The sequence below is a fragment of the Sorex fumeus genome, unplaced genomic scaffold, assembly GCF_029834395.1.
Source record: "Sorex fumeus unplaced genomic scaffold, SorFum_2.1 ptg000037l, whole genome shotgun sequence".
NCBI lineage: Eukaryota > Metazoa > Chordata > Mammalia > Eulipotyphla > Soricidae > Sorex > Sorex fumeus.
This window is the reverse complement of record NW_026606094.1, coordinates 10417615-10429785: the sequence shown is the minus strand read 5'-3', so window position 1 is coordinate 10429785 and position 12171 is coordinate 10417615. Positions and strand designations below refer to the sequence as shown.

General features: G+C 43.4%; 1 protein-coding gene across 4 annotated transcripts in view; it reads left to right on the top strand.

The window, feature by feature from the left end:
• The first annotated feature begins 10061 nt into the window (after positions 1-10061).
• Positions 10062-12171, top strand: part of PTPRZ1 (protein tyrosine phosphatase receptor type Z1) — a 188090-nt gene continuing 185980 nt past the window's right edge. For all 4 annotated transcript variants that reach the window (XM_056117952.1, XM_056117951.1, XM_056117950.1 and 1 more), the window contains exon 1: positions 10062-10242. In XM_056117952.1, the coding sequence (XP_055973927.1) occupies positions 10185-10242 (58 nt within the window). In that variant the 5' untranslated portion in view covers positions 10062-10184. The remainder of the gene's footprint in view (positions 10243-12171) is intronic.

Below are 12171 nucleotides of genomic sequence, written 5' to 3'. Positions count from 1 at the left end.
CAAACGCCCTACCGCTGTGCTATAGAATTTGATTGCTGATTAAATATGGATGATTCAGGAGAAGAGGCCAAGAAGAGTCCTATAATTTTGAAAGCACTTATATTGAGAGGAATGATGAGTTTTGGGTGTATATCAGAATATTCGACGATCAAGAATCAGGGACGCTGTCTCATTTACCAAGGTGTCAAAAATCAGATGGGCTGGTCACGTAATGAGATTTAAAGACAACTGCTGGCCTAGAGCTGTTACTGACTGGGTCCCACGGGATGTCAAAAGACCGCGTGGCCGCCCACCTACCAGATGGTCAGACTTCTTCATGACGATCAGTTTGAGGCTCTCCATGTTCCCAGAGCGAACAGATGCCATTGGGCTACACTAGCATGCGACAGGGACAAATGGAGACATTACTGGCGCCCGCTCGAGCAAATCGACGACTAACGGGAAGTTAAGTGATTAAGTGATTAAGTGATCAGAATATGGCATTTTACCTCTAAAGACCACTATTAGAAACTAGAAAGACCCAAAAAGAAAAAAAGAAAGAAAGGAAGAAAGAATGAAAGGAAGAAAGAAAGAAAGAAAGAAAGAAAGAGAAAGAAAGAAAGAAAGAAAGAAAGAAAGAAAGAAAGAAAGAAAGAAAGAGAAAGAAAGAGCAGCTTAGGTGTTTGCCTTGCGTACAGTCAACCCAGGTTCAATCCCTGCCTTTGTGGTCCATATATGGTCCTCAAACCCCATAAGGAGTGATCTCTGAGTGCCAAGTCAGGAATAAGTCCTGAACACCATGAGGTATATCCCCAAACCAAAAAAGCATATTAATGAAATAAAATAAGACCACTTTTATGTAAACATGCAAGTACTGGATAAACTCTGACATATTGCAAACTTATCAGTGATAATACTTCAGAGTTTATATTTAAATATTTTCTAGTTGTTATAAATAGATGAAAGTGGTTAACCTTGGGTAAAATTCAAAGACCACTAATTAAGGAATAAGAAAGACAGAAACCTAATATTAGTGTTTGAAGGGAAATTGGGAGGCTAAAAAAAATGGGAAGATAAGAAAATAACCATTTAAGACTCTTCTTAAAAGTAAATAATGAAGAAAGAGACACGTCATACTATAACGTGTCAAAATATGAAGGTCAAGGCAAACATTTTAAAAAATTAGTTTGGTGAGAAGACTGTATGGGTAAGGGTTCTAAAGAAATGATGAACTATTGGTCCCAGAAGAGCCAGTATGTTCAGATCAAGCTAGAAAGAATGAACATTTATCAAAAGAAGGAAAATCTCATTATCTGAAATTGGAAGAAAGTTGAAGTTCTTTCTGCAAGTAAAGGAAGAAGATTTATTCCAGGTCCCTAAAATCAAATGGAGGCAGTTACAGAGAGATGATATATTGGCTATAAATAAAGGTGAACATACTAGGTTATAATGTTGTAATGGGTCATCGGTTATTTTTGACTAGACTGGAAACAGCTGAATTTCCACTTCTTGAAAATGTTTATGCACTAGGAATTGAGCTACTCTTTCTTATGACGAAACCCAGTCCTGATTCTTTGATTTATAGAGTATTTGTTTTGTTTTACACATTCGATTTCTACTCTAACACTGTACAGGTCATTTTTTCAAAGGCCTAGAAGTCAGGCAAATACTGATTTTTAAATTAGGCTTGAGGGTTCAGAGACTGTAGAGCAAGTTAGGCTCCTGCTTTCAATGCATCCAACCCAAGTTTGATCTCTGACACCCATATGGTCCCCCAAATCAAACAGGAGTGTTCTTTGAGCACAGAGCCAGATAAAAGTCTTAAGCATAGCTAGTATAACCCCCTCCCCAAATTAATTAGTCAGTTAAACTTGAGGGATGTTTTATTTCAACGTGATGCTTATCTCTGGCAGAATGAAGAGTGGGATAATTTTACATTGAATGTCAAGGAAATGAAAGGAGCAATAAACCTAAATGCTTTGTAATGCAATTTTCATTCCCTTGAAGAATATTTAAATAATGATGCTGAGAGCATACAGTTGGGAAAAATACACTGATTCCTCTGCCATTTCATCATTGAGATGCATCAGTGTGTAGGAGAATGAAATGGGATATATTGATATTGAAATATCAACCATTAGCTTATGATCAGCACAATGATGGAGAAGAATTATGTATACCGTTATAAAGTTTGTACAACTAATGATAAAGTACAACTATAAAGTACAGCTAGTGATTCACCTTTTTCTTAAAATTTTCCTAAAAGAGCCAAGATTTACAAAGTTACTGATAGGCATATAATAATTCAAAACTGAGTCCTTCATCAGTGTCAACTTCTCTCCACCAGTGTTTCCAGATTTTCTCCCCATCCCAACTTCTCACTCCACCTCGTCCTGTCAACTTAACAGGCACATTACAAAGTCTCAGTGGTTGCTTCTTAGATCTCATGTTTTCAGTTCTGTTGAATCTGTGTTTTGGGTATATGGCTATACCCCTCACCCATATCACTGGTATAACTAAATACTTGATGACTGTTAACCCATTACTTCTTGTTCTCTTCTTCCCTTTTTGATTTCTTCTCTTTTTGGTCTGTCTTCTCTCTAAACACAGGGTCAAGGATTCTCCAAGCACCCCCCCCCCCCCTTTTACTATGGTACATTTCCTCATCCAATATTCTATATTCCGTAGATAAGTGAGAACATCCAGTGTTTGCCTATTTTCCTCAACTTCACTCAACATGGTATCTTACAGTTCCAACCAGATTGCATCAAATTGCAACACGATTTCATTATTTCTTGCAGCTGCATAGTATATACATATGATAGGCAGTATTTCCTGAAGCACAGGAAATCATGCCCGCACAGCAGAGCCTGGCAAGCTACCCGTGGTGTATTCAATATGCCAAAAACAGTGACAATAACGGGCCTCATTCCCCTGACACTGAAAGAGCCTCCAATACAGCAGCATTGGCAAGGACGAGTAAGGAGAGGCTGCTATAATCTCAGGGCTGGGACGAATGGAGACGTTACTGGTGCCCACTTGAGCAAATCAATGAACAATGGACGACGAGTGATACAAGTGAAGTGATACAAGTGATATATATGATATATACCACATCTTCAGAATCTATTCATCCATCATTGAACACCTAGGTTAATTCCATATCTTAGCTATTGTACAGAGCAATGATTAATGGTGTGCATATGACCTTTTGAGAGAGTGTTTTATTTTCTGGGGATAGATGCCCTGATGTGGCATTGCTAGATCATATGGCAGTTCAGTTCTAGGTTTACTGAGAACTCTCCATATTGTTTTCCTTAGGGATTATATCAGAAAACATCCCCACCAGCAGTGGAAAAGAATTCCTTTTTCACCACAGCCCCAACACAGATTGTTCCAACTATTCTTGATATGTGCCATTCTCACTTGTGTGAGGTCATATCTTATTGTCAAATTGATTTGGATTTCTCTGATGATAGGTGTGACTGAGTATTTTTTTATGTGCCTACTGGCCATCCACCTGTCTTCCTCTGAAAAGTGTCTACTCATTTACTCTCCCCATTTCTTGATAGGGTTTTCTTATTTCTTTTTGTTGATTTAAGTGAATACTTTGTATATCCTGGATATCATACCTTAACTTGATGTATTGGATGCATATATTTTTCCCCATTCAATTATCTGTCCTTTAGTTTTAGACCATATTCCTTTTTGCCATGCAGAAGCTCTATAACTTTACTTACATCAATTTGTTTATTTTAAATTTTGTTGCCTTTGCCAGTGGTATCAGATCATCAAAGGAATTTTTAGTCCAAATCTTGAAAGTGTTCTGCTTATGTTTTTCTCAATGTACTTTATAATTTCTGGTCAGATCTCAAGGTCTTTGATCTACTTTGAGTTGACTTGTGAGAGGTGTAAGATATCGATCCAGTTTTAATTTCTTATGTGTAGTTATCTAGTTTTCCCAGCACCATTTGTTGGAGACTCTCTTTATTTGATGTTCTCAATTCCTTTGTTAAAAACTAATTGCCTGTATATGAGGGGTTTTGTCATTGGATATTCAATTATGACTCATTAATCAGAGGGTCTGTCTTTATTCTAGTACCATGCAGTTTTGATCACTATAGCTTTATAATACAGTTCCAAATTAGGAAATTAAATGTCCCAATTTCTTACTTTTCAGTATGGATCTGGCTATTCTCAGTCTTTTGTGATTCCATACAAACTTTGTTATTGATTTTTTTCTAGACTCTGAAAGAATGTCATCTGAATTTTGAATGGGGAATGCATTGAATCTATACAATAACTTTAGGTAGAATCAAGAATAATATTGATTCTTCCAATCCATGAGCATGGGATATTTTCCCACTTCCTAAGGTCTTCCTCTCTTTCTTTCCTAAGTGATTTAAAGTTATTGCAGTATAGCTCAGCTTGTGATTCTCTTAATACACCTAGACATATTATCAGATGCTGGTTTATTTGAACTCCTCAAATGTTCTTACAACAGACACACTGATTGGTTTTTGGGATGATTCTTTCTTTCGATGAATTCAGGGTACCAGATCACATGGTAAAGCCATCAATGAAGATCATCCCTCATGTTTTGTATTTCATATTGGGGACAAAGAAGATAGGAGCCATCTAACTAAACTCCAAGGGACAGATAATTCAAAACAAAGATGAAGAGCTGGGGCAGGTCAAAATGACTTGTTTTCTTAGGTAGAATATTTATTAGAACAAGTTCAAGTGTTGACTAAACTGCAGAAAGTAATCAGTCTTTACTTTCCAAATCTTACTGAAAAATGTTTATAGTATTGAGTAAATTTCACTACTTCAGTACAATTTATATAGCATTTGTCGGGTAGAAAACACAAAATAAATTTATTCTAAAGTAAAGTATACGGTTTTAAGTAAATTGTGATCTACCTCTGAGATGCATCTAATAATTACAAAAATAATATTGTACTTTACTTCTAAGGAAATTGTGATTACCTTCTGAGCTTAAATGACTTAAATAATGACTTCTGCTCAATTATAGTTTTCAATGGCAATGTATAAAAATGAGCAATGTGAGTCAAACAGCAACATATGAGGAAGAGAAACTTTACTTCCCCTTTAATTTCATGTTTTATTCAGTGACTACAAAATACTCTGCACTATCCTAGCACTTCCACTGAATTTAGGAGTCAGACAGATTCTTCAGCAAAAACACCCTCCTTCCCCCATCTGCTCTCTCTTTATTCATTTTACAGGCACTTTGGCAATAATTTGTGGAATACAAAAACATGGAAAACAGTGGACATATCAGCATCATAAAAGAGTAGGCTGATATTCCTATCTAGACAATTTCCAGACACACTGAAGTGAGATTGTTAAATTTAGCAAATAAAAATACAGGACATCAAGCCCAATTTGAATTTCTGATAAGCAATGAATATTTTGAAATTTTAAATATGCCCCCAGTATGATATGGGAATGCACTAAAAGTATCTCACACTAAAATTTAATATTTGTATTGAATATTATTTATTAAATGTATCATACTGAAGAGAATTTAAATAATTTTTATCTAAAAACTATTCATTGTTTATCTACAATTCGAATGTAACTGACAATCCTTCACAAAGACATTTTGTAGTAGGAAACCTTGAGATGGCTTTCTTGTAACTATACTTTGAATTTCTTTATGGTAGGGAGGGGGCTATTCATCCTTGAATGGTTTAATTCCTGAAGCAATGCATGATACATAATGGGCCACACCCATCAATGCTCAGGGATTAATCCTACTTTTGTGCTGAGGATTCAAGATCACTCCTGATGGTGTTCAGGGGACCATATGTAGTGTGGCAAATTAGAAATTGAGCCCAGGTTGGCTCTGTTCAACGCAACCATCTTATCTGCTATACTGTCTTTCTGCCACTATAGGATACTTTTTTTTTTTTTGCTTTTGGGTCACACCCGGCTATGCACAGAGGTTACTCCTGGCTCTGCACTCAGGAATTACTCCTGGCGGTGCTCAGGGGACCATATGGGATGCTGGGAATCGAACCCGGGTTGGCCGCGTGCAAGGCAAACACCCCACCCACTGTGCTATCACTCCAGCTCCAGGATACATTTTTAAAGAATTCAGATGATCATGATATTAGATAGATAACAGGCAGGGACTCTGTAGCCATATGGATTTTTAAAGATTTATACATTTAGTCCACTAAGATTATTGTATATTGATCAAGTGTAACAAGGCTCACAAGAGACTATGTCGCCTATGAAATTATGAAATGAGGAAACACATTATGTTCTGATGCCCGCCCTTCTGATGCCTTCTCTTTGTTCACATCTGGGCTATAGCAATGACCTATTTTCCAAGGACCTGAATTTTCCAAGCCTCCAACTCCAAGACCCTTCCCAGGATGATTAAATACATGTTGTCTGTTTTTTCCCTCCTCATCTGTCGCCTTTGCTGTCACTCAGTCAAAAAGAATTGATTGCCATCTCGCAAAATTGTCAGTTCAAAACTCAGCAATCACTTGAGGACTCCCTTAAGATAGCTTTTACCCCTTTCCAAGTGAATAACAATAATCTTAGCTAAAAAAACTAAATAGCAGAGTTCCCAGTACCCACTTGTCATCACCGCCCCCATGGATTTTTTTAAATTAGAGTTTAAAATTTTTTTTAAACTAGAGTTTTTAAACTCTAACTCAAAAGACTCACTAGTGATATGTGAGGGACAAGTAAGAGTGGAATTAGAATGAATTTTGTTGCTATTCTTGGATTATTTTATTAGGCAAAATTTGAGATCTCCTGGACCACACACCTTCTGAAAAAATGGGCTATTGGTACAATGTATTAATAGCGCATTGAAACAGTTGAAAGGTTTTGTACATTCCATTTGTGGTTCCTTCTTGCTTAGTATTTCAGAGCAAGCTCCTCCCCCTAGGAAATCAACAACTTCCATGGTTTGATCCAATTGGTCTGTTCCAACTTAATCCATGCTGGTTTTACAGGATGTGGTTTTACTTCTTTGACTCTTGTCCTCACCCTCTTGGATATCAATTTTTTCTCTGTTAATCGTAGGTTAACTACCATCTCTGGAGAATGTCTCTGTGTCCATACTCTCTGGTCTATCAGTGCATTTCTAGCTTATATTAGGAAAAAATGTTTTTCTTAAATGGAAACTTACATGAGTAACCATCAAGCCCATTATAATTCTTATAAAAGACATATTTCTATTTCTATTCATGGGGGTGAATAGGGTCAAGTTAAATTTCTTAATATTTATATGCATTTCAGAATAAGTTTTCAGATAGATCCAAATTTTTTTTTTAATAATTTATTTATTTATTGAATCACTGTGGGAAAAGTTACAGAGCTTTCGGGTTTAGGTCTCAGTCATGTAGATACCAAACACATTTCCCTTTACCAATACTCATTTTTAACCCCGAACTCCAATAGACCCCCACCTCCCACCCCTCCCAATTCTTTGTGAGGCAGATGAGTTCTAGTTAATACTCTATCTACTTTGACTAGATAGATTATTTCGATAGAAGATGCACAATTATTGTTTAGAGTTTACGACCCCCCCCCCCCCCCCAATCAGACATGCTGAAACAGCGTTGTGAAATGATTTGCTTTCTACAACTTGGTTTAAGAATAAAATGATGTCGCGCGGCCGCTATTGCGGCCGCGCGGTTTTGAATTTCTGCTACTTTACTTATTGACCCTGGAAGAATTTCTATTAAAAGTTAGCTAGTTAAGAGATTGGTTTCTGTGCCCTGGAGTCGTGGCCGTGCCGGAGAACCGCTCGTGGGGGGCAGCTGGCGACCTCGGTGGGGCGTGGGGGACGGCCCACAAAGCCCCCCTTCCCATGAGGTCCCCGCCGCTCCCCCGAGCCCGGCTCAAACCCGCTTTCCACAAGGCTCCCGTGCGGCCGCCATCTTTCTTTCCAGAGAGGAGCGGGCGGGCCGGTCAACACCCTTCCCCCTCTGGGCAGGCTTGGTGGCGCGGATCAACACAAGTCCATTTGCTTTCTGCTCCAAGCGGCTGGTTCTCTGTGCTAAGTCCTTGTGCCTCCGGGGCCGTGGCCGTGCCGGAGAGCCGCTCGTGGGGGGCAGCTGACGACCTCGGTGGGGCGTGGGGGACGGCCCACAAAGCCCCCCTTCCCATGAGGTCCCCGCCGCTCCCCCGAGTCCGGCTCAAACCCGCTTTCCACAAGGCTCCCGTGCGGCCGCCATCTTTCTTTCCAGAGAGGAGCGGGCGCAAAATTTTTTACAACGATGATGTATTCCTAAAACAATAGCAAGCTTCATCAATTAGCTCTGCATATTTAGTCTTCTTCCAGAGACTCTGGATTTTAGTGTGAACTGGTAGTAACACTTGAAATACACTCCGAAGCCAATTTTGTAAGCAGTAAGTTTTCTTCACATTTTTAAAGCCAAAATACTATTTTTGACACAAGAACAGAACACAGTACACATTGTACGGATAGCTTACATCAAATGGCTGCTAAGAATACAAGAGATAATTCTGTAACTTAAATTTCTGTGCCTTAAGAGCGGACTCCTAGAAGATTCCATATGGGGTCTCATAAAAGTAGGGAAATGTACCAATAGACCAAGGCTCTTGAGAATCCGAATGTGTTCTCTGGACAGGCGAGAGTCAGGTCCCAGCTGCCTTATTCTCTTTGCCTTCGGGTCTCAATAAATTCCATAAAAAGTTGAGACACCTACTGATTATTTTGCTACCGTGCTAGGAGTTGGAGTTATGAAAATAAAAGCCATCTCCCTAGCAGCAAAAGAGCATAGCACAGTTTGGGAAACCGCCCTCTGAACCTGTGCAGCGCCCGACCCGACCAGCTTTCCAGGGCGCAGGAGGCAGGGAATTCTGCTTCTTTCAATTATCCTTTGGCCAACGGACAGAATTACGTTCTGAGCGACCCTGAGTCCGCGGGCACTGGAGTCTGGGACTGGGAAGACAGCGCCGGATCGAAAAGTTCCCCAGCCGCTGTGCCCCGCAGGACAGTTTGGCGTCTGGGAGGAAGGGACCACTTCTGCTGGACGACGACCTGACAGGTAGCATGCGGGACCTTTTGGGTGATTTTGGAGCAAGGAAAGAGAAGGGAGCGAGGAAGCCCAGCTTTAGCCGGGCACCGCCGCCCCACGTTCTGATGGGACCCACTGAGCATCCCCGGGAGGAAAACAATAAAGTGAAGCACGTTCTCTTGGGGGGGGGGGCGGGAGTAGGGGAGACCCCCAAAGGTGCGATGCTCTGGGTGAGCCGGGCAATGGGAGGCGGCTGGAATCCTTTAGCAGAGACATCTCCTCCTAAAGCCCAGCGCTTTCCACGAGCTGAAGCCCCTGGCGGGGACGGGCGGGAGGCGGGGACCTGCAAGGGGTGCCGGGGATGGGGGGTGGGGGGGGAGGGGCGGGGAGTCGCTCCCTGAAAGCTCCGCCGCGACCCAGCAGCAGCGCGGGCCGCGTCCCCTCCCTCCCCGCCGAGGCCCCGGCGCGCGACCCCGGGCCCGCCGCCCCCGCCCCGCCGCGGCGCGCACGGCCCGAGCGCGCACCCGGCACCCGGCACCGCGCCGCCGCGCCCGCAGCTCACAACGCGGCTGCCGCCCGCGACCCCCGGGACCACCGCTGGTGCCCCGCTCGCTGCTCCCCGCCGCCGGGCGCCGCTCCATCCGGCGATCGCGCGCGCTCTCTCAGTCTCTGTCTCTGTCTCTTCTCTCTCTCTGTGTCTCTGTCTCTGTCTCTCTCTCTCTCTGTCTCCTTCTTTCCCTCGTCTCTCCCCATTTCTCCCGCGCTCGCTCCGTCTCTTTTCTCCCTATCTCTCCCGTTCTCTTTCTGTCTTTCTCCTCCTCCTCCTCCTCTCCCCTCTTCTTCTCCCTGTCTCCCCCGTCTCTGTCTCTGTCTCTCTGTCTCTCTTCCTCCTCTCCCTTCTTCTCCCTAGCTCTCTGTCTCTCTGTCTCTCCCTAGCTTTCTCTGTCTCTCACTGTGTGTCTCTCTATCTCTGCCTCCGCCCCCCCCCCCCCCCGCCCCAACCCCGGTTGCAAACCCTTCGCCCCCCACCCCCCACTCTCTCTCTCTCTCTCCATCAGTCTGTACCCTGGACGGCGCCGGAGCAAACCTCTCCTCCGTGCCCCCCTCTGCCCTCTCCATCCCGAGGAGCCGAGCAGCCGCGCGGCGGGGAACCCGGGACCCGGCTGGAAAATGCTCCTCCCGCAGCGCTTCCTGTCCTGGGTGCAGCTGCTCTGCGTGTGCCGTCTGGGTGAGTGGGGAGCGCACGTCGGCGTGGGGATCTCCTCTCGGGGATCTTTGGGGACACATCCCGGACGCTGTTGGCGCCCACCGCCATCGGTGCAGACGATAAAGAGGGTGGTGCAGGCAGGGGTGCCTCGGTGGGGCGCGGTGGGTGTCGGCGGCGGGGGTGAAAATGAACCCCAACACCCCCCACTCCACTGCGCCTCCACCAGCGTCCCACCGCCGCGGGGAGCCGAGCTCGGGGGCCGCCCCGAGTGAGCTTGGGCTTTCAGGGTAGCTACTTTCAGGGTTGCTGTTCTCTCTCTCTCTCTCTCTCTCTCTCTCTCTCTCTCTCTCTCCTCTCTCTGTTTCTGTCTCTGTCTGTCTGTCTCTCTGTTTCTCTGTCTGTCTGTCTGTCTCTCTATCTGTCTGTCTGTCTCTCTGTCTGTCTCTCTCACTCTCTTGGGAAGCGTCCCCACCCCCCGTTTTTTAGATGCACAGGGGAAATACAGTCTAAAATATAAACCAGGTGCGGGGCTCCTCGCTGTAAAACCGCGCTTTTGCTGCTAATTTCATGCTCCGGGTATTGTGCGCTTAGATGGAAAATGCACGTGGCTGATGCGAATTACACAGAGACACCCGCACACCACGGAAGCAACATAGTGACAGGAACAAGCACCAACCTGACTGTCAGTGTTTTTCAGTACTTTAAATTTAGTCACAGCCAAGTCTGGGCAGTTACTTTAAAAAAAAAAGTTTCAATCATAATTTCTAAAGGCGTTTCTGGCAAAGCTGCCAAAGTTAGAACTAGACTGCAGGTTGATCTCTTGACCCGCGGATTCCTCTTTCATCGACCAGTGTTCCAGGCTGCACACTTAAGTCCTGAAACTGCATTTCGACATAGCTAGCTGCATTATTTACCTGAGTTGCAGATGCAAATGTTCCAGTCATTTCTTTCCCAGAGGCATTGTAATATTGGGTTTTTGCTTTTATTAAATTGATGCTTATTTTTTTCTTCATGAAGATTTTCTATTAGGTTGGAGTATAATAGACTTGAGGGTTTTAAAATCTGTTTGGAGTACATTTAAACCTTTCCAGCTACAGTCCTCCAGATAAGGGGGAAAAAAACTTTAAAAGGAATCATCTGGGGGCCGGAGAGATGGTACAGTGGATAGGGCTTTTGTCTTGAACACAGCCAACCCGGGTTCAATCCCCAGCATCCCATATAGTCCCCCAAGCACTGCCAGGAGTAATTCCTGAGTGCAGAACCAGGAGTAACCCCTGAGCATCACTGGGTATGGTCCAAAAAGAAAAAAAAAAGGAATCATCTGGAGATACACTGCTACAAAGTTCTTCATGACTGGGTTTCAGTCATATAATGTTCCAACACTCATCCCTTCCCCAGTGTACATGTTCTACCACCATTTCCCCAGTTTCATCTGTCCTCCATCCCAGCCTACCTCTATGGCAGACACCCCCCACCCCCCCCCCCACCCCCGTCCTTTTTACCTTTTAGGCATTGTGGTCACAATACTGTTACTGAAAGGTTATCAGGCATATCACTTTACCTACTTTCACCATTCATTTCTTGTCCAGGGTGAACATTTGCAATGATCATTGTCATAGCAGCCCCTCTCTGTCCTAACTGCACCCCTCCCCACCCCACTACCACACCCCAACTTGTGGCAAGCTTCCTGTCATAGACCAGTCCTCCTTCCTTTCAACTGCCTTTGGATATTAGTCTTATACTATTATTTTTTATATCCCACGAATGATTTTGATTATTCTCTGTCCCTTTCCCCCTGACTCACTTCATTCAGCATGATACTCTCCATGTCCATCAAGCCCCCAGCCCCCATTTTTAAACTTGAAATTTTATAATACAGAAACCCATATTTTCATCCAATAGATGGTGCTGCTTTTGGTACAGCAACCTTTGCAAAGCTAAGTTCTTTTC